Below are 15,365 nucleotides of genomic sequence, written 5' to 3' on the forward strand. Positions count from 1 at the left end.
AGACACTCTGCCTTCATGGCTCCCCCCCTTTTGAGCCACAGTCGGTGGTTCTGCGGATGGCTCTCTTCCTTCTTTCTTTGTCGATTCCTCAGGCAGAATAGTCTATTCTATTCTATTCTATTCTATTCTATTCTATTCTATTCTATAGAACAGACATCCTAACATCTATATCGGATTATAAATATGTATTGATATCAATATAAATATTCTATTGAACAGTCAAATCATTCTGATGGATTCTATCAGTTCTATCGGATTCTAATAATTATATTGATCAATCCGAGCACTCTATTGGCCCGAATATTAAATTGAAGGGGGTGGGGTGGGGGCGGAGTCTCTGGTCCCGGCTCGTGCTCGCTGGATCAGTAGCGCGCGCTGCTCTCCGGGCTGCTCTCTCTCTGCGCTGCTGCTCTCCGCCTCTCCCAGCACATCCACGGAGACGGAAACGGAAATAAGGCGACTCTCTTTCTGCCTCTCCTGACGGATTTTTTTTCACGGAGCAGAGAAAGTGAAGAAAAAGAAAAACAGACTGTTAAACAGGTTAATGCTCCTCAGAGCGGCGGACAGGAGAGCTTTAAAGGGGCGAGTCGCGCGGACAAAGACTGAGATAAACACTGGGTGAGTGCTGCCGTTAACAGTTCCAGAGAAGAGGAGGAGATGGAGAACATCCTTATTATATGATTAACACCATTAAGTACACTGTTTCTGGGGCTGTACTGCCAAAAAGCTGTGTTTTATTGTATATTGAGGGCTTTGAGACATTGCGCATTGCGTATAATGATTCATACCATGGTTGTATGACTTCAGTCTGACTGAATCCAGCCTTAAAACTCCCCGTTTTCCAGCTGCCTCTTCTAATTTCCCGTTCCACCTTAAATTGTGCAACAGTTTCATTCTGGAAACAGAGGCGTTACTCCTGTAACTGCTTCACCATTTAAGGTGGAACGGGTAATTTAAGATTCGAAAAGGCAGTTACAACCGCCTGTAGATAATGTTATATCAGTAACTGTTACTTAATATATGATCTCTTTAACTCTCTAACACTCAAATAGGTTAAATATATTCGCGTGTTTTAACACGTTTTGAGAACCCAAATTTACAGTTAGCTAAACACTTCTGCTTAACCGCTTTATAAACGATACTTAAAAACTTCAATGCTTAAAAGCCTCGTTTGTATATCACTAAACATTTAAAAAACTTTAAAAGACAGAAAATCACAAAAACCAATACAGCACATCTAGGTTAGTACTACTTACCTAAAAGGCAGGAATTATGGCTAAAATAAAGCTAATAAATTATTTTTTACACCAACTATTGTTGTGACGTCACAAAAAGCTGTGAATTTGCTCACTTTTGCCAATTTAGCACTTTAATTCTTAGCAGTGTGTTCTGTTTTTATAGGACGTATTAAAGGATGTATTTAATGACATTAGCCAGCACGTTTACACACATATGTCAACTAAACATTGTGTGATTAAGATAGGTTGGACATGTCTTCGTTGTCCAATGAAAACCAAGTATCTCCATTTTTTGGTCTATTTTTTGTTTACTTTATTATTTGAACAAAGACACTGTCTCTTACACTGTGTAAAATATATTGATGAATTGACCAATAGAATTATAATTATCCTAAATTATAAATATAAAACATATTCTCTTTTTACATTGACTTCCACTGAAAAAAAATCTCTCCTGTAAAGTGGCTGTTTTGGAGATAAATGTTTTTCATTGGACAGTGGTGATATGGATTATGATTGTTTTAAGATTATGATTTGTTACCCCAAACAAATAGAAAAAATAGTAAACATGGGGAAATGTATCATTTAAGAAAGATGCAGGGAGGGGCCCTATAAGTGGCTATAATTGATGAAATTATAGTGGTAGTAAGTAGGGGTGAGGCAGTATATCAATATCATGATATATTGTACCGTTTTTATCATATCTTATCGTATATTTATAAATATCAATATTTTTTATTAAAAAAATTGGCACTCTAAACTCCCTAAGACTCACCCCCCAATCCCGCCTGAACCAATAAATACATAATTGCTGGTATTAGCTTACTTAGGAGTATTGTATCCTCTTTAGTAACACAGATGCTGTGAAGTGTCGCAGAGAATCGTCTTGTAATATATTGATTATAGTAGAATTATAGAATTGTGATATCATCGTTATTGTGTGATGCCCTATTTTTCCTACCCATGGTTTTAAGTATTCTGATAAGAATCTATTCCATTTAATCCATTCAGTATCGTTTTAATATTGCACACTTTAAAAGTACTTTTAGTATCAATGTCAGTCTATTCTTTCATCAACCAACATTTCCTCAACAATATACGTCATTAGCAGGAAATATTCATATTAGTATTCACCACAATCAGTGTTGTTATACACTGCCAGGTGTGGCCTGCTGGGATAAGTAGTTTAGGTGATGTTTATTCAGATGAAAGAGAATTACAGCTCTTTAAACAGAAGATCTTTGAGGCTTCTCCATCCAGCCCACCACTAATAGAAATGCAGGAGTGGGAAGCAGTTGGCTGGCAGTTTGCATACGTTCCCCATCTGCTTCTGTCCCACTTTGGCACAGTTATCTCTAAGCTCTATCCCACTGCAGCTGATCATGGCTCCCGGAGGATGTTCTTATGTGTGGTCTGTTTGTACAACAACTAATTTCACCCTTGTGATTGTGCAGTTGTGCAGAGACAGCATCGTGGGAAGCTGCGCAGCCTTTGTCATGGAGGCCGTCGCCAAGTACGACTTTAACGCCACTGCGGATGATGAGCTGAGTTTCAGACGTGGAGAGACGCTGAAGGTTGGTGGACCATGTGTACACACTGCTGTTAATCAACATGTCATGTGGTATTTGCTGATGTTTGCTGTGGTGAATCCCATTTAACCTCTTAAAGGGCCCTTATAATAAATGGTAAGCTGTCCAAGTGTTGGCGCTGCCATCCTGGTGATGCCACCATAGCCATTGTCTGGGTGTTCCAGGGAGCATGAATGTCTCTCTTTATCTCTGTGTAGCGGCTCAGTGGTTTAATACCTGGTGCTAATTGAGATGTTGAAATATTTTTTAATTGGGCGCCAGTTATTAAATTAATTTAATTAGATTAATTAATTAATTAATTAATCAAATTAATTAATAACACAAGACATCTCAGGGTGTGGTTTCTACAGGTGACAGAAATTTTCATAACCAAGTTATCCAGAAAAACACACTGAAATGACAGGTTTTGTAAAATAAAAGTATTTATTAAATCACACAGATATGAGTAAATAATTCATTAAAAAGTCATAAATGTAGCCATTAGCTATCAAATCATAGTGTAGAATGATAAATGAGAAATAAAAGAACAAACACGTTATAATGCTGATATGAAAGGAATAAAGATTAATATAACTATTAAGTGAGTATTTCTAAATAAGGGTCTAAGGCATTTTAAGTCTACGAAACCAATTCTTATTTCCAACCAAGCCACTCAAAATGAGTCATCTATACTAAAGACGCTCTATTAAAGACCCGACCAATCCATGACCAACAGACACCATCTGCCGAAAGATTAAACCCAGCTCTGCCTTACTCTGAGTTGTTGAAGTGAGCCTTGGTGACGTCCGCCTGGGTTGGTCGTCTGCTGCTTCACCCCGAAAAAGGATCACGTGAGCCTGTCTGCAGGGTGGGTGGACTTCCTGTGTCAGCACGGAGCCCCATTAGAACCCACAGGGTAAATCCCTTCGCTCTCAGGTGGCTTGCTGGTGGCCTCCGGACCGCAGGTTTCTGGGTTGGATCTGGCGGATCTCCTTTTCAGCTGTACTTTAGCTAAACTTAGATGGAATAATGCTTGGCTTCGTAGATTGTAAAATAACCTTAGATATTTTAACTAGGATAGCTAATATTAATATACTTGAAGATTAAATGCACTAGTCTAAGAAAACTAACTTAAGATGACTAAACTAACAGTCTATCCTTTCTCCATCTCTGGCTCCCTAACCTCTCTCCTCTAACTGTTTTCCTCAACTCATCTTCTCCCACTCCTTCTCTAACTCCAACTGCTTCTCCTCCAACTCCTCCGAACTGAACTGGAAACTCTAAACTGGAAACTCCAACTGGCAACTGAACTGTGTCTGCCCAGTTTAAACTATTAGTCTCTGTGGCCTGTTTGGCCCTTGAGCTCCGATTGGCTCTGTGGCCCAAGTGTCTGTGTTTTGATTGGTCTAGGAGCAATTTCAAACTTTGGTGGGGACTCACAAAGGGTCATAAAACCCCCCCTCGCTCACATGGTCAGCATGCTTCAGAATTTTTCTAATAGATCAAACCAAAAGAAAACTCAATTAAACAGTGGATCAAAATACATTTTTCAGCATATCAGTTTGTGAGGATAAATTCAGAAAAAAACAATCTTACAATTGAATCACAATAAATGTAATATATATATATATTGCCCACAAACATGTAATATTCAAGATAATCTTAGAAATACAACGATGGATGGTACTCTGTCAGAAAGAGATCAAGAGTCATGTTATTATTTAAACCCAATTAAATCACTTAAAAGATAATACATGGTTAAACCACTGATAACCAAATAAAGCTATATTATCAAATGCTAATTAAACCTTGTTGATTCAGACTTGAACGTGTAGGAGAATTTAATCAGGACACATCCAAACACATATACCATATACCAGACACATATACCATTATTTAGTAAACATTCTATAAAACACCTTTTTTATATAGTCAATATATATGTATTTTAAGCAAAATCTTCTTAGTGAGAAATTCCTCCCCTCTGCTGTGTTTAGATAAGCGGCTGTCGTCGGAATTTACGACCGTGGGGGAAGTTGGTGAAGTTGGTGTTGGGAATGTAATTTCCAAGCTAAGAGCATTCATTTTAACTTCATGAATCTTATTTCTAAGTGGTTGCAGAAAGCACAAACCCCTAAATTGGTATAATATATTTGGTGAATTTACAATTTCCAAGGCATTCATTAAGTTTTGAACCCTCTCTCAAGTCCCGTAGTCCCGTCCTTGTCCTGGTGATTGTGCTGTTGGCAAAACCACAATTGTGCACAGTTCCAGATGTTTAAACATTAACGGTCCTAAATCCAGATTTACGACTGACAGCGTCTGAAGGAATGTCAAAAAAGAATTTAAAAATGTTTACCCTGACTTGCATTTAGGGTTCTCGAGCGAGGCTGAGTGAAGAAATAGTCAGGAAATGTCATTTTGAAATTTAAGGCTGTTTGAAAAAGATAACTCCAAGGCTTTTAGAGTGTTCTGGGGGTTGAAGTTCCTTATAGACCATAAAGTGGGGGTAGTATGTGTGTGTGTGTATGTGTGTGTGTGTGTGTGTGTCCAAGCGATGCAGGAATCCTCTGTTTAATCCACTACATTCCCCCCCCATCGATCGATGGGCCACTGGACGTTGGGTCATCGGTCGATGTCAACGTGGATTTCTGTAGACAGAGCATGTTAGGGTACATCTTTCATGCAATTGGTGTCCTGTTGGTCATGCTTTCTTAAGACAAACTACTACAAGGTCGCTGACAGAGTTTTTGGTCTAATGGATATACAATTTCTCTGATGATCAGTTTTTTTTTTTTTTGTTGTAGCTATTGGCTTTTGGTTCTGAATAGAATAGTTAATTTAATGTGATAGTGTGGCAACAAGCATATGAAAGGGTCACAAATAGTTTGCTAGCTATTTGTTCCTTTATAACTTTATCAAGACAACCTACCCATAAGGTATGCTTCAATAATTAGCCACTACTTAGTCAACAATTGAGAACAATATAGCGGAGCAAACGTAGTCAGAAGGGAAACAAAATATGTTTTGGGCACCTGAAGAGAAGAGAAAAAAAAAATAAAAATTGGCACCCCCCCTTCTCCATGTATTTATTATACTGCTATGCTAATGGTTTGAAATGGTGATTCAAACACTAGGTTTAACAAAATATCCAATTTGTTGTGAGTTATGCTACTTGGATAGGTGAGTTCCAGACAGTGAATGTGTGGTACGTTCTCAATTTAACAATTGCGTCAGGTCAGAATATGGTGGACAATGAACACTCAGTGTGTCTAGGTATTTAGCCCAGTATTATGATTTAACCTAGGGCATTATTGGTCCCGACTTGTCCCATGGGGCTTTTGCATAGTTTAATTGGGTTACAGTGAACTTGTTTGAGAATCGGTTTAATAAAACACTGACGATGCGGGATTTGGTTCCAGATGCGAGGCAGTTTGTCTGCCCCTGCATGAGGACCAAACCAATGAGACCTGAGCTCGCGAATTGTTTTGCCAGTGCTGTGCTGGGACCTCACCAGTAGCTTGTCAGCAGTGTAGCACAATGGTTGGTAGCCAAGCGTGCTTTTTCCCAGCTTTGGGTGTTTCCGCAGTTCACCGCTAGAACGGTGAGATATACCAACACCTGAGAAAGTGTGGTTCAGCGAAAAAGTTGTGGCCTGAGCCATTTCAATAGGGTCTGGGGGACGTCCCCTCCATCTGGCAAATGCACCTGCCACGGTGATGAGATGTTTGTTCCTTCGAACAAATTTCATGAGTCTTTCGACCCAATCCATTTGTGGAATTGGCCATACACCACACAGATCTTCTGAAGATTGGGGCTGAAAACACACTAGCCTTTTTCCAACAAGTGGCAGATATGTCAATTGTGGGAATGCTCGGTGTGTTTTCCCCATCATTTTGTGGTCCCCCCATGGGTGATCGAGGGCCTGGGCTAGGCTCTCCCCCCCATGGCTCTGAGGCACCACGAATGAAGATGAAGTGTGTGTATCTGGGGCATAAACAAACAGGCCCTTGAGCATCCTGAAAGACGCACAGTAAGTGGCAAGTGGATCAAGGTGAAATGCCAGTGTTCTGAAAGAAGTGTTGTCACATGCACCAATTGTCATGTTAACTTTCCATTTGATCTGAGCATTCCGAAAAGCACATCCATCTGTGTAGATGGTGGGAATGTTTTTACATTCATAAGAATCCAAAGGACTGTGTTTGTCTGGAACCACTGGTGCAGGAACAAGAAGAGAACAATCCTTTTGGTGCACGAACAGAGGATCACAGTTAGTCCGTGGCAAGGAACCTGCAGGTGGTCTGTGAACAGCTGACTTGTCAGCCCATGGAACAAAGATTTCACCGTTGACCGTTGTGTTAAGAGTGAATGACTTTCCAGCTTTTGGGTTGTACTCATCTACAGCCGTAGAGGGAGTCAATGCCCATGAACAGGTGTTTTGTTTTAGAATCATGGTAGGGGATTCTGAGGATGGTGGTTTCAGAACCCTGACAGTGAGCTTCTCATTGATTCCCGTGGAATTTGAAGGTTCAATGAGCTTGTGTGGCTCAATGTTGCTAGCAACATGATAGCATTGAACTCTATCCTGTGCCTTAGGACAGGGCAGGGGTTCGCAAACCTGTGCCCAGATTCTACGATGCTGAAAGTCAATCAATGGTTTGAACCGGTCAAGGAGGTCTTTGCCAAAGAGCAATGGGACGTTCTCCAATGGAGAAATGTGAATTGGATGGGTGAGGCTCATTGGACCGATGGCAACGTGCACCAGGGCTGCAGAATGCAGAGTGATACCAGTGTGCGAATATGGTTGAAGGTGAAGAGCACACTTTTTCAGAGGTATCTCTTTGTTGTTTCGGCGGGCTGTCGCCCTCACCTGGTCAAAAAGTGAATTTGACATTAAAGAAATGTCTGACCCCGTGTCCAAAAGAGCATCATACCCGAACACATCTTCCAGCCAGGTGGCTAGGTAGAATTTTGGTGTTGAACCTTTCTTGGTTAAGAAACCCAAGAATTGTTTAGGTGGTGGATCCTCCAGGCTGAGGGAAGGAGCTTCCTCAGTGTGGTTGTCTTCAGCGTCTGGCTGTACAACCAAGGCTGCATTGGAGTGGATGGATTTCGCACCCCCCCAAGCAGGTTGATCTGGAGCATGGACAATTGGCAAGAATTCAGATTCAGCATTGTCCTGCTTGCGTATTTCGTTACGAAATTGTCTGAGCAGACTGCCGTCTTTAGTGCTCAGGTTAGTTGGATATGTCTCATCCTTGTGCCCTTTAGGTGGACACCAACGTTTGTGGTGCTTTGGGCTCTTTCTCCTGAGCGGAGATTGAAGTTTGCTGGAGCTCTGTGCTCGAGCATGGTGCTGTGAGTGTTTGCCATTCCAACTGCGTTTTATCCTACCTTTCCTTCGATAGGAGGGCTTTTGGTCACTTTGCTGGGCCCAATGTAGGGACGAGCGACGCCAAGAGTGGAACACTCTCTGGTTTTTGTGGTTTAACTGGGTCTTAGGTGGCATTGGAGCCTTGTGTGCCCCTTTTTGCTTGACGTGGGAGGACTGCTCATTAATTATCAGGATGTCATTTGACTCTGATTTTTTATTAATGTTTTGTTGGAACTTAGCAAATCCTCTGAGAGCCAAATCACGCAGCTGCCGGCTTGTTAGCGTACGAGGGCAGGCTGCGACTCCAAAAGAGTGACTGGTGGAGGGATGGAGGTTTCTCACGAACAATGTTTTGAAAACTTCCTCTTCCTCCATTCCAGGCTCATTTCTATAGCCGAAATAAGCTAGCCTGAGGCGGTGATAGTACTGTAGGGGTGTTTCCTGGCGGCTCTGCTTAATTGCAAGAGCTGCAGCAAGGCCGGTTTGAACAAGGTGGTTGGAGAACTCATTCTCCAAAGCCTTGCAAAGAGCAGGATAATCTCTCTTAACCTGGGGTGGTTGGCGCTCAATGAAACGTCCAACTTCCCGACTAGAGGACACCTTAATGAGGTAGATTTTATCATCTACCGTGGCCTTGGGGAAACGGCGTAAGAAGAAGTCAATGTCGCGAAGATACTGGTGGACATCATTAGAACCGTCCGGTTCTGGTTCAAAGCGTGGGATGTTACGCGCAATTTTGTCCAAATCTCTATCAGAGGGTGCTTGAGGTTGCACAGAGGTCCCATGTGGCTGGGAGCGCTGAGTGAACCTTGGTTCTACTGGCGCTTCAGCACCTTTAAGGGAGACTAGAGGGATTGTATTTGTGGATGGTTGTTGCTTAGGATCCGGAACCCCAGGGGTTCCTGATTTACCAGCTGGATTGATGGGGGAGTCTCCCTCCATCATCAGCTCAAATGTTAACTCTGTTTGGTCTCGAGTTAATTTGACTGCATTGTTAGCATGTGCTAATTCAGTTTGTAGCTCAACCTGTCTTGCAATAGCATGTTTTAGTTTTTCCTGTGACTGAGCTGCAAGTTGGGTAGCTATGTTGGCTTCCTTTTGAAGCAGCTGCACTTCGGTTTTGAGGTCTCTTTGGTTAATTTCAGACTGTACAGTTTTGTTCTCTAGGTCTGCAACTCTATCATTTAAAGTCACAATCTCTGCTTGGAGATTTTGAATGGTTTTGGAGGAAGCAGCAAGTTGATCCTGTGACAACAGCAGTTGTTTCCACAGTATTAGGGAAATCGGATCCACTTGTTGCTTGCCCTCAAGGATTTTAGATACACACTCATTGAGGCTTTTGGCAATTAGTGCATGGAGACCCCCACTGTCCATTTGTTGGACTGGGACGGTAAGTCCTGGGGGTAAACCAGCTGTAAGCTCTAAAAGAGCTTTTTCAGTGACACACATTTTGATTTACGTAAAGCACGTGGAATCAAACAATTTTGATGACAAACAAGTTTATTTTATGTTCGAATCAATTAGCATTGTGCCTTTTCTAAGAAGAAAATCTGTTAAAAGTGGGCGACCTAAGGTTACAATTAGTAGATTAATTTTAAAAGAATAGTTAGATTTGTTGTCAGTGATGCTAGTGAACAGTTTAATAACTGTAGGGCACTATACACAATGTCTAAATCTAAATATGGGTATAGTTATTAACTATGTACAGGATGGGAGAATTTAACTATGTATTAAGCACAGGTGTGCTGGGTATATGGTTGAGTAACTGATAACTGGATAGGTTTTTTTTTTTTTTTTTTTTTTTTTTTTTTTTTTTTTTTTTAATGGTTAATTAATTAATTAATTTCAATCAGTTATTAATAATTGATCTTAATCGATCAATAATTAAGCTTAATTTATTTGAAGATGGTTGAATTAAATTGAAAATAATTAATTAACAAAAATTTAATTAACTTTACTTAATCAAATTGATTAAAATGACCAGTTAATTATTTTATGTTGTGATTAGTTACTCAATGGAGATAGCTATTTAGCTTGGTTCAATGTAACATAAAGAGTAATGTTTGAGAGAGCAGACCTGAAACTTAAATTTAACTATTTAATATTAACCGATTAAATGAATGCAGTTATTTGTTTACTTATTTACAAACCATTTAACCCCACCACAATGCAAATTCCCTTTATTAACTTAACAAAAAGTTTGTTTGAAATTGGCACCCTCTGGCGACAGAAACTCTAAATGCACTCTACAGGATGATAGCAATTACACAAGTACAACACCAGGTGGCGACACAGCTATGTGGCTAAGTGGCTCCCTCTGGTGGTCAAACAAATGAGATGCACCTTTCTGCACTGTATGCAGTTACCCAAATCAAACACCAGATGGCGATGTGGCAGTGTACCCCCCCCTAGTGGTGAGGGGTAGTAAAACACCCTTTGAGTTTGAGTGTAAATAGTCAGGCTGTCCACCAGATGGTGGCAGAGGCCGACTGGTGGGAGTGGTCACGCCCACTGATGATGCCACGTTAAGGACCGCCCCTTGGGTCTGGGACCTAGTCAGCAGATTTGACTGACTCAGTCGACTGTGAATAGCAGAGGAGAAGGACACGGCTGTCCGAAAGTTTAACACAGCAGCAACACACTGACTTCACAAGATGAGCAAAGAGGATTTACATGGCGTGGTTAGTTTAATCACGCACACAATAAACTTCCTGCCACTCAGGGTGGTGTTACGTAAAAGTTAGCTACTCTTTTACGCACGTGGAAGTGTCCAGTACTGCAGGATTTTACGGATTTCGCGCAAAAACCGGCAGTTTTAACTGGAGCGCGGAGTCGATGAGCCGGAGATCCGCGACTCAAAGCTGCGCGAAGGCCTTATCAGATCAACACTGGCAAAATATGTCTATTTTACCGGAAACAGTTCGAACTTTATGTAAGTACACACGTATATACACGTATATACACCCGGGTTTAAGGTTGCCCACACACGGCGGTGTGTCAACCAAGCTTATTTTACAAATAAGAGTAATGTTTTCAAGAGCGCTCACGTACCACGCACACAACTGTACACGTTATACAGACACACAGGGGACCGTGCGGGCGACGCACACACAGCGGGGGACTGTGCGCGTGACACAGACAGGGGACTGTCCAGTCCTGAATTGTAAACAAAAACACGTGTGTTTCTAACACGCTGGGTTTATGCAGTTAACTCCAGCTAGGCCAGCTAGCCAGCAGCTAACGCATTTAATAATAACAACAAAATACACTTTATTCTGCAACTTACAGCGCTATTTTCTGGAACTGGTTATGAAATGTGTATATATTCTGGTCTCGCGGCGGAGAACCAATAAGAATATAATCCTGCCCCACGTTGGGCGCCAAATTATGTAGCGGCTCAGTGGTTTAATACCTGGTGCTAATTGAGATGTTGAAATATTTTTTAATTGGGCGCCAGTTATTAAATTAATTTAATTAGATTAATTAATTAATTAATTAATCAAATTAATTAATAACACAAGACATCTCAGGGTGTGGTTTCTACAGGTGACAGAAATTTTCATAACCAAGTTATCCAGAAAAACACACTGAAATGACAGGTTTTGTAAAATAAAAGTATTTATTAAATCACACAGATATGAGTAAATAATTCATTAAAAAGTCGTAAATGTAGCCATTAGCTATCAAATCATAGTGTAGAATGATAAATGAGAAATAAAAGAACAAACACGTTATAATGCTGATATGAAAGGAATAAAGATTAATATAACTATTAAGTGAGTATTTCTAAATAAGGGTCTAAGGCATTTTAAGTCTACGAAACCAATTCTTATTTCCAACCAAGCCACTCAAAATGAGTCATCTATACTAAAGACGCTCTATTAAAGACCCGACCAAACCATGACCAACAGACACCATCTGCCGAAAGATTAAACCCAGCTCTGCCTTACTCTGAGTTGTTGAAGTGAGCCTTGGTGACGTCCGCCTGGGTTGGTCGTCTGCTGCTTCACCCCGAAAAAGGATCACGTGAGCCTGTCTGCAGGGTGGGTGGACTTCCTGTGTCAGCACGGAGCCCCATTAGAACCCACAGGGTAAATCCCTTCGCTCTCAGGTGGCTTGCTGGTGGCCTCCGGACCGCAGGTTTCTGGGTTGGATCTGGCGGATCTCCTTTTCAGCTGTACTTTAGCTAAACTTAGATGGAATAATGCTTGGCTTCGTAGATTGTAAAATAACCTTAGATATTTTAACTAGGATAGCTAATATTAATATACTTGAAGATTAAATGCACTAGTCTAAGAAAACTAACTTAAGATGACTAAACTAACAGTCTATCCTTTCTCCATCTCTGGCTCCCTAACCTCTCTCCTCTAACTGTTTTCCTCAACTCATCTTCTCCCACTCCTTCTCTAACTCCAACTGCTTCTCCTCCAACTCCTCCGAACTGAACTGGAAACTCTAAACTGGAAACTCCAACTGGCAACTGAACTGTGTCTGCCCAGTTTAAACTATTAGTCTCTGTGGCCTGTTTGGCCCTTGAGCTCCGATTGGCTCTGTGGCCCAAGTGTCTGTGTTTTGATTGGTCTAGGAGCAATTTCAAACTTTGGTGGGGACTCACAAAGGGTCATAAAACCCCCCCTCGCTCACATGGTCAGCATGCTTCAGAATTTTTCTAATAGATCAAACCAAAAGAAAACTCAATTAAACAGTGGATCAAAATACATTTTTCAGCATATCAGTTTGTGAGGATAAATTCAGAAAAAAACAATCTTACAATTGAATCACAATAAATGTAATATATATATATATTGCCCACAAACATGTAATATTCAAGATAATCTTAGAAATACAACGATGGATGGTACTCTGTCAGAAAGAGATCAAGAGTCATGTTATTATTTAAACCCAATTAAATCACTTAAAAGATAATACATGGTTAAACCACTGATAACCAAATAAAGCTATATTATCAAATGCTAATTAAACCTTGTTGATTCAGACTTGAACGTGTAGGAGAATTTAATCAGGACACATCCAAACACATATACCATATACCAGACACATATACCATTATTTAGTAAACATTCTATAAAACACCTTTTTTATATAGTCAATATATATGTATTTTAAGCAAAATCTTCTTAGTGAGAAATTCCTCCCCTCTGCTGTGTTTAGATAAGCGGCTGTCGTCGGAATTTACGACCGTGGGGGAAGTTGGTGAAGTTGGTGTTGGGAATGTAATTTCCAAGCTAAGAGCATTCATTTTAACTTCATGAATCTTATTTCTAAGTGGTTGCAGAAAGCACAAACCCCTAAATTGGTATAATATATTTGGTGAATTTACAATTTCCAAGGCATTCATTAAGTTTTGAACCCTCTCTCAAGTCCCGTAGTCCCGTCCTTGTCCTGGTGATTGTGCTGTTGGCAAAACCACAATTGTGCACAGTTCCAGATGTTTAAACATTAACGGTCCTAAATCCAGATTTACGACTGACAGCGTCTGAAGGAATGTCAAAAAAGAATTTAAAAATGTTTACCCTGACTTGCATTTAGGGTTCTCGAGCGAGGCTGAGTGAAGAAATAGTCAGGAAATGTCATTTTGAAATTTAAGGCTGTTTGAAAAAGATAACTCCAAGGCTTTTAGAGTGTTCTGGGGGTTGAAGTTCCTTATAGACCATAAAGTGGGGGTAGTATGTGTGTGTGTGTATGTGTGTGTGTGTGTGTGTGTCCAAGCGATGCAGGAATCCTCTGTTTAATCCACTACATCTGGGTGGGTGGATGGATTCGTTCTAGCTCATCCTCTGTCTCCCAGAGTGGATGATCATAGCCTGCTTGGGTGTCGGTTAGCTATGTAAAATAATTAGCTAGCTAGTTCCCTAGCGTTCTCTTCCAAGTGTATTGAGCACCAGTAGTGTTGCTTTAAGTTCAGTTTCAAAATGTACCATTCACTTCCCAATAGAACTGGGTGATATTTCAAACATGTTATAAAATTATATTTAAGGCATTTTAATGATGCACAATAGTTATCACAGTGTTTTGACACAAAACCAAAATGCATCAACAGTGACAGATTCTTAACAACTCGTATTCAAATACTCTTTCATGCATAATATTTAGAGTTTCATGTGACTTCATAATCAGTTTTTAATCCCAAATACCCTCATTTATAGGGGCTGTGAGTTTTACAGTTTGCTCTGCTAAACCCGTAAATAAGCCCCCAGTGTAGCTATAGCAATTAAATAGCCAGGTGGCTAGCTGTTAAAAAAAAGATATGCTTTCTGTGAAGTCTCTATTGGTAAAGTGTGTGCTATCTTGTTAGCTGTAGTTACTGCTTTATTACTGAATAAAATGTGGTGGCACTAATCAATTGAATAGGGTAACCTGTGGTGAAGAATATTGGTTTTCAAATTCTGTAAAACTGACACCAATAAATACAAAAGTCCTGGTATTTGCTGATTTAGGAGTATTTTATCCTCTTTAGTCATACACATTGTCTTTCTAATATTGTGATATAATCATTATCATGGACTACATATCATTATAAAAATCGTATAATAATAATAATTCCGTCCCTTAATATGGATATGACTTAACCAGTGTTTAAACAAATATTCCTCACATTATATTTCTTTAAACTAAAGCAAGCACAATCTCAGTGTCTTTCTTTGGTCATAAAAATTCATAAAAATTGGTGCACTTCCCCTTTAAAGCAGCTAACAGTAATCCATTAAAATATGCCTGAATCTGCCCTGATCCTGATCCCTAGAATTGTACCAGTACATTTTTAACTCGTTTTGGAGCAGATTCTGCAGGAATAAACAGAAACTCAATAGGTTTTTAAACATGGTGGTGAGGCTCCAGTTTGCTGTAGAATCTCTGAAATCTCTGAAGAAAGTCTGTGATGCTTTCTGCTCTAATCCAGAAGAACGTTGCTCAAGCAGCCCTGCAGTTATGTGGTTGCTGTGATGCTCCTGAACCAAATCCACCTCCCGACTACCCCCTCCCTCTCCTCCCCACCCCGCCTTGTTTGGCTGGGACTCCCCATGCTGCTGAGAAGGGCTTCAGGAACGCCTGCCATCTTCTTCCACTCCTAATTGAATTTAGACCGCGGAGAGCCATGCTGCTATTCAAGCCCTCCAGGCCTCTCTCTCTCTCCCCCACTCACTCTTTCCCCCAAACCGCTGAGCT

The 15,365-nt window shown here is 40.5% G+C and overlaps 1 protein-coding gene and 1 long non-coding RNA gene across 2 annotated transcripts in view; one reads left to right on the forward strand and one right to left on the reverse strand.

Annotated features, from left to right (window-relative positions):
• Positions 1–15,365, reverse strand: part of LOC125802252 (uncharacterized) — a 302,998-nt gene that overhangs the window by 245,908 nt on the left and 41,725 nt on the right. The gene's annotated exons all lie outside the window — the stretch shown is intronic.
• grb2a (growth factor receptor-bound protein 2a) overlaps positions 372–15,365 on the forward strand; it is a 59,873-nt gene continuing 44,879 nt past the window's right edge. The window contains exons 1-2 of the mRNA XM_007257134.4: positions 372–618; positions 2,693–2,812. Of these exons, the coding sequence (XP_007257196.1) occupies positions 2,735–2,812 (78 nt within the window). The 5' untranslated portion in view covers positions 372–618; positions 2,693–2,734. The remainder of the gene's footprint in view (positions 619–2,692; positions 2,813–15,365) is intronic.

The sequence above is a fragment of the Astyanax mexicanus genome, chromosome 5 (assembly GCF_023375975.1).
Source record: "Astyanax mexicanus isolate ESR-SI-001 chromosome 5, AstMex3_surface, whole genome shotgun sequence".
Taxonomy (NCBI): domain Eukaryota; kingdom Metazoa; phylum Chordata; class Actinopteri; order Characiformes; family Acestrorhamphidae; genus Astyanax; species Astyanax mexicanus.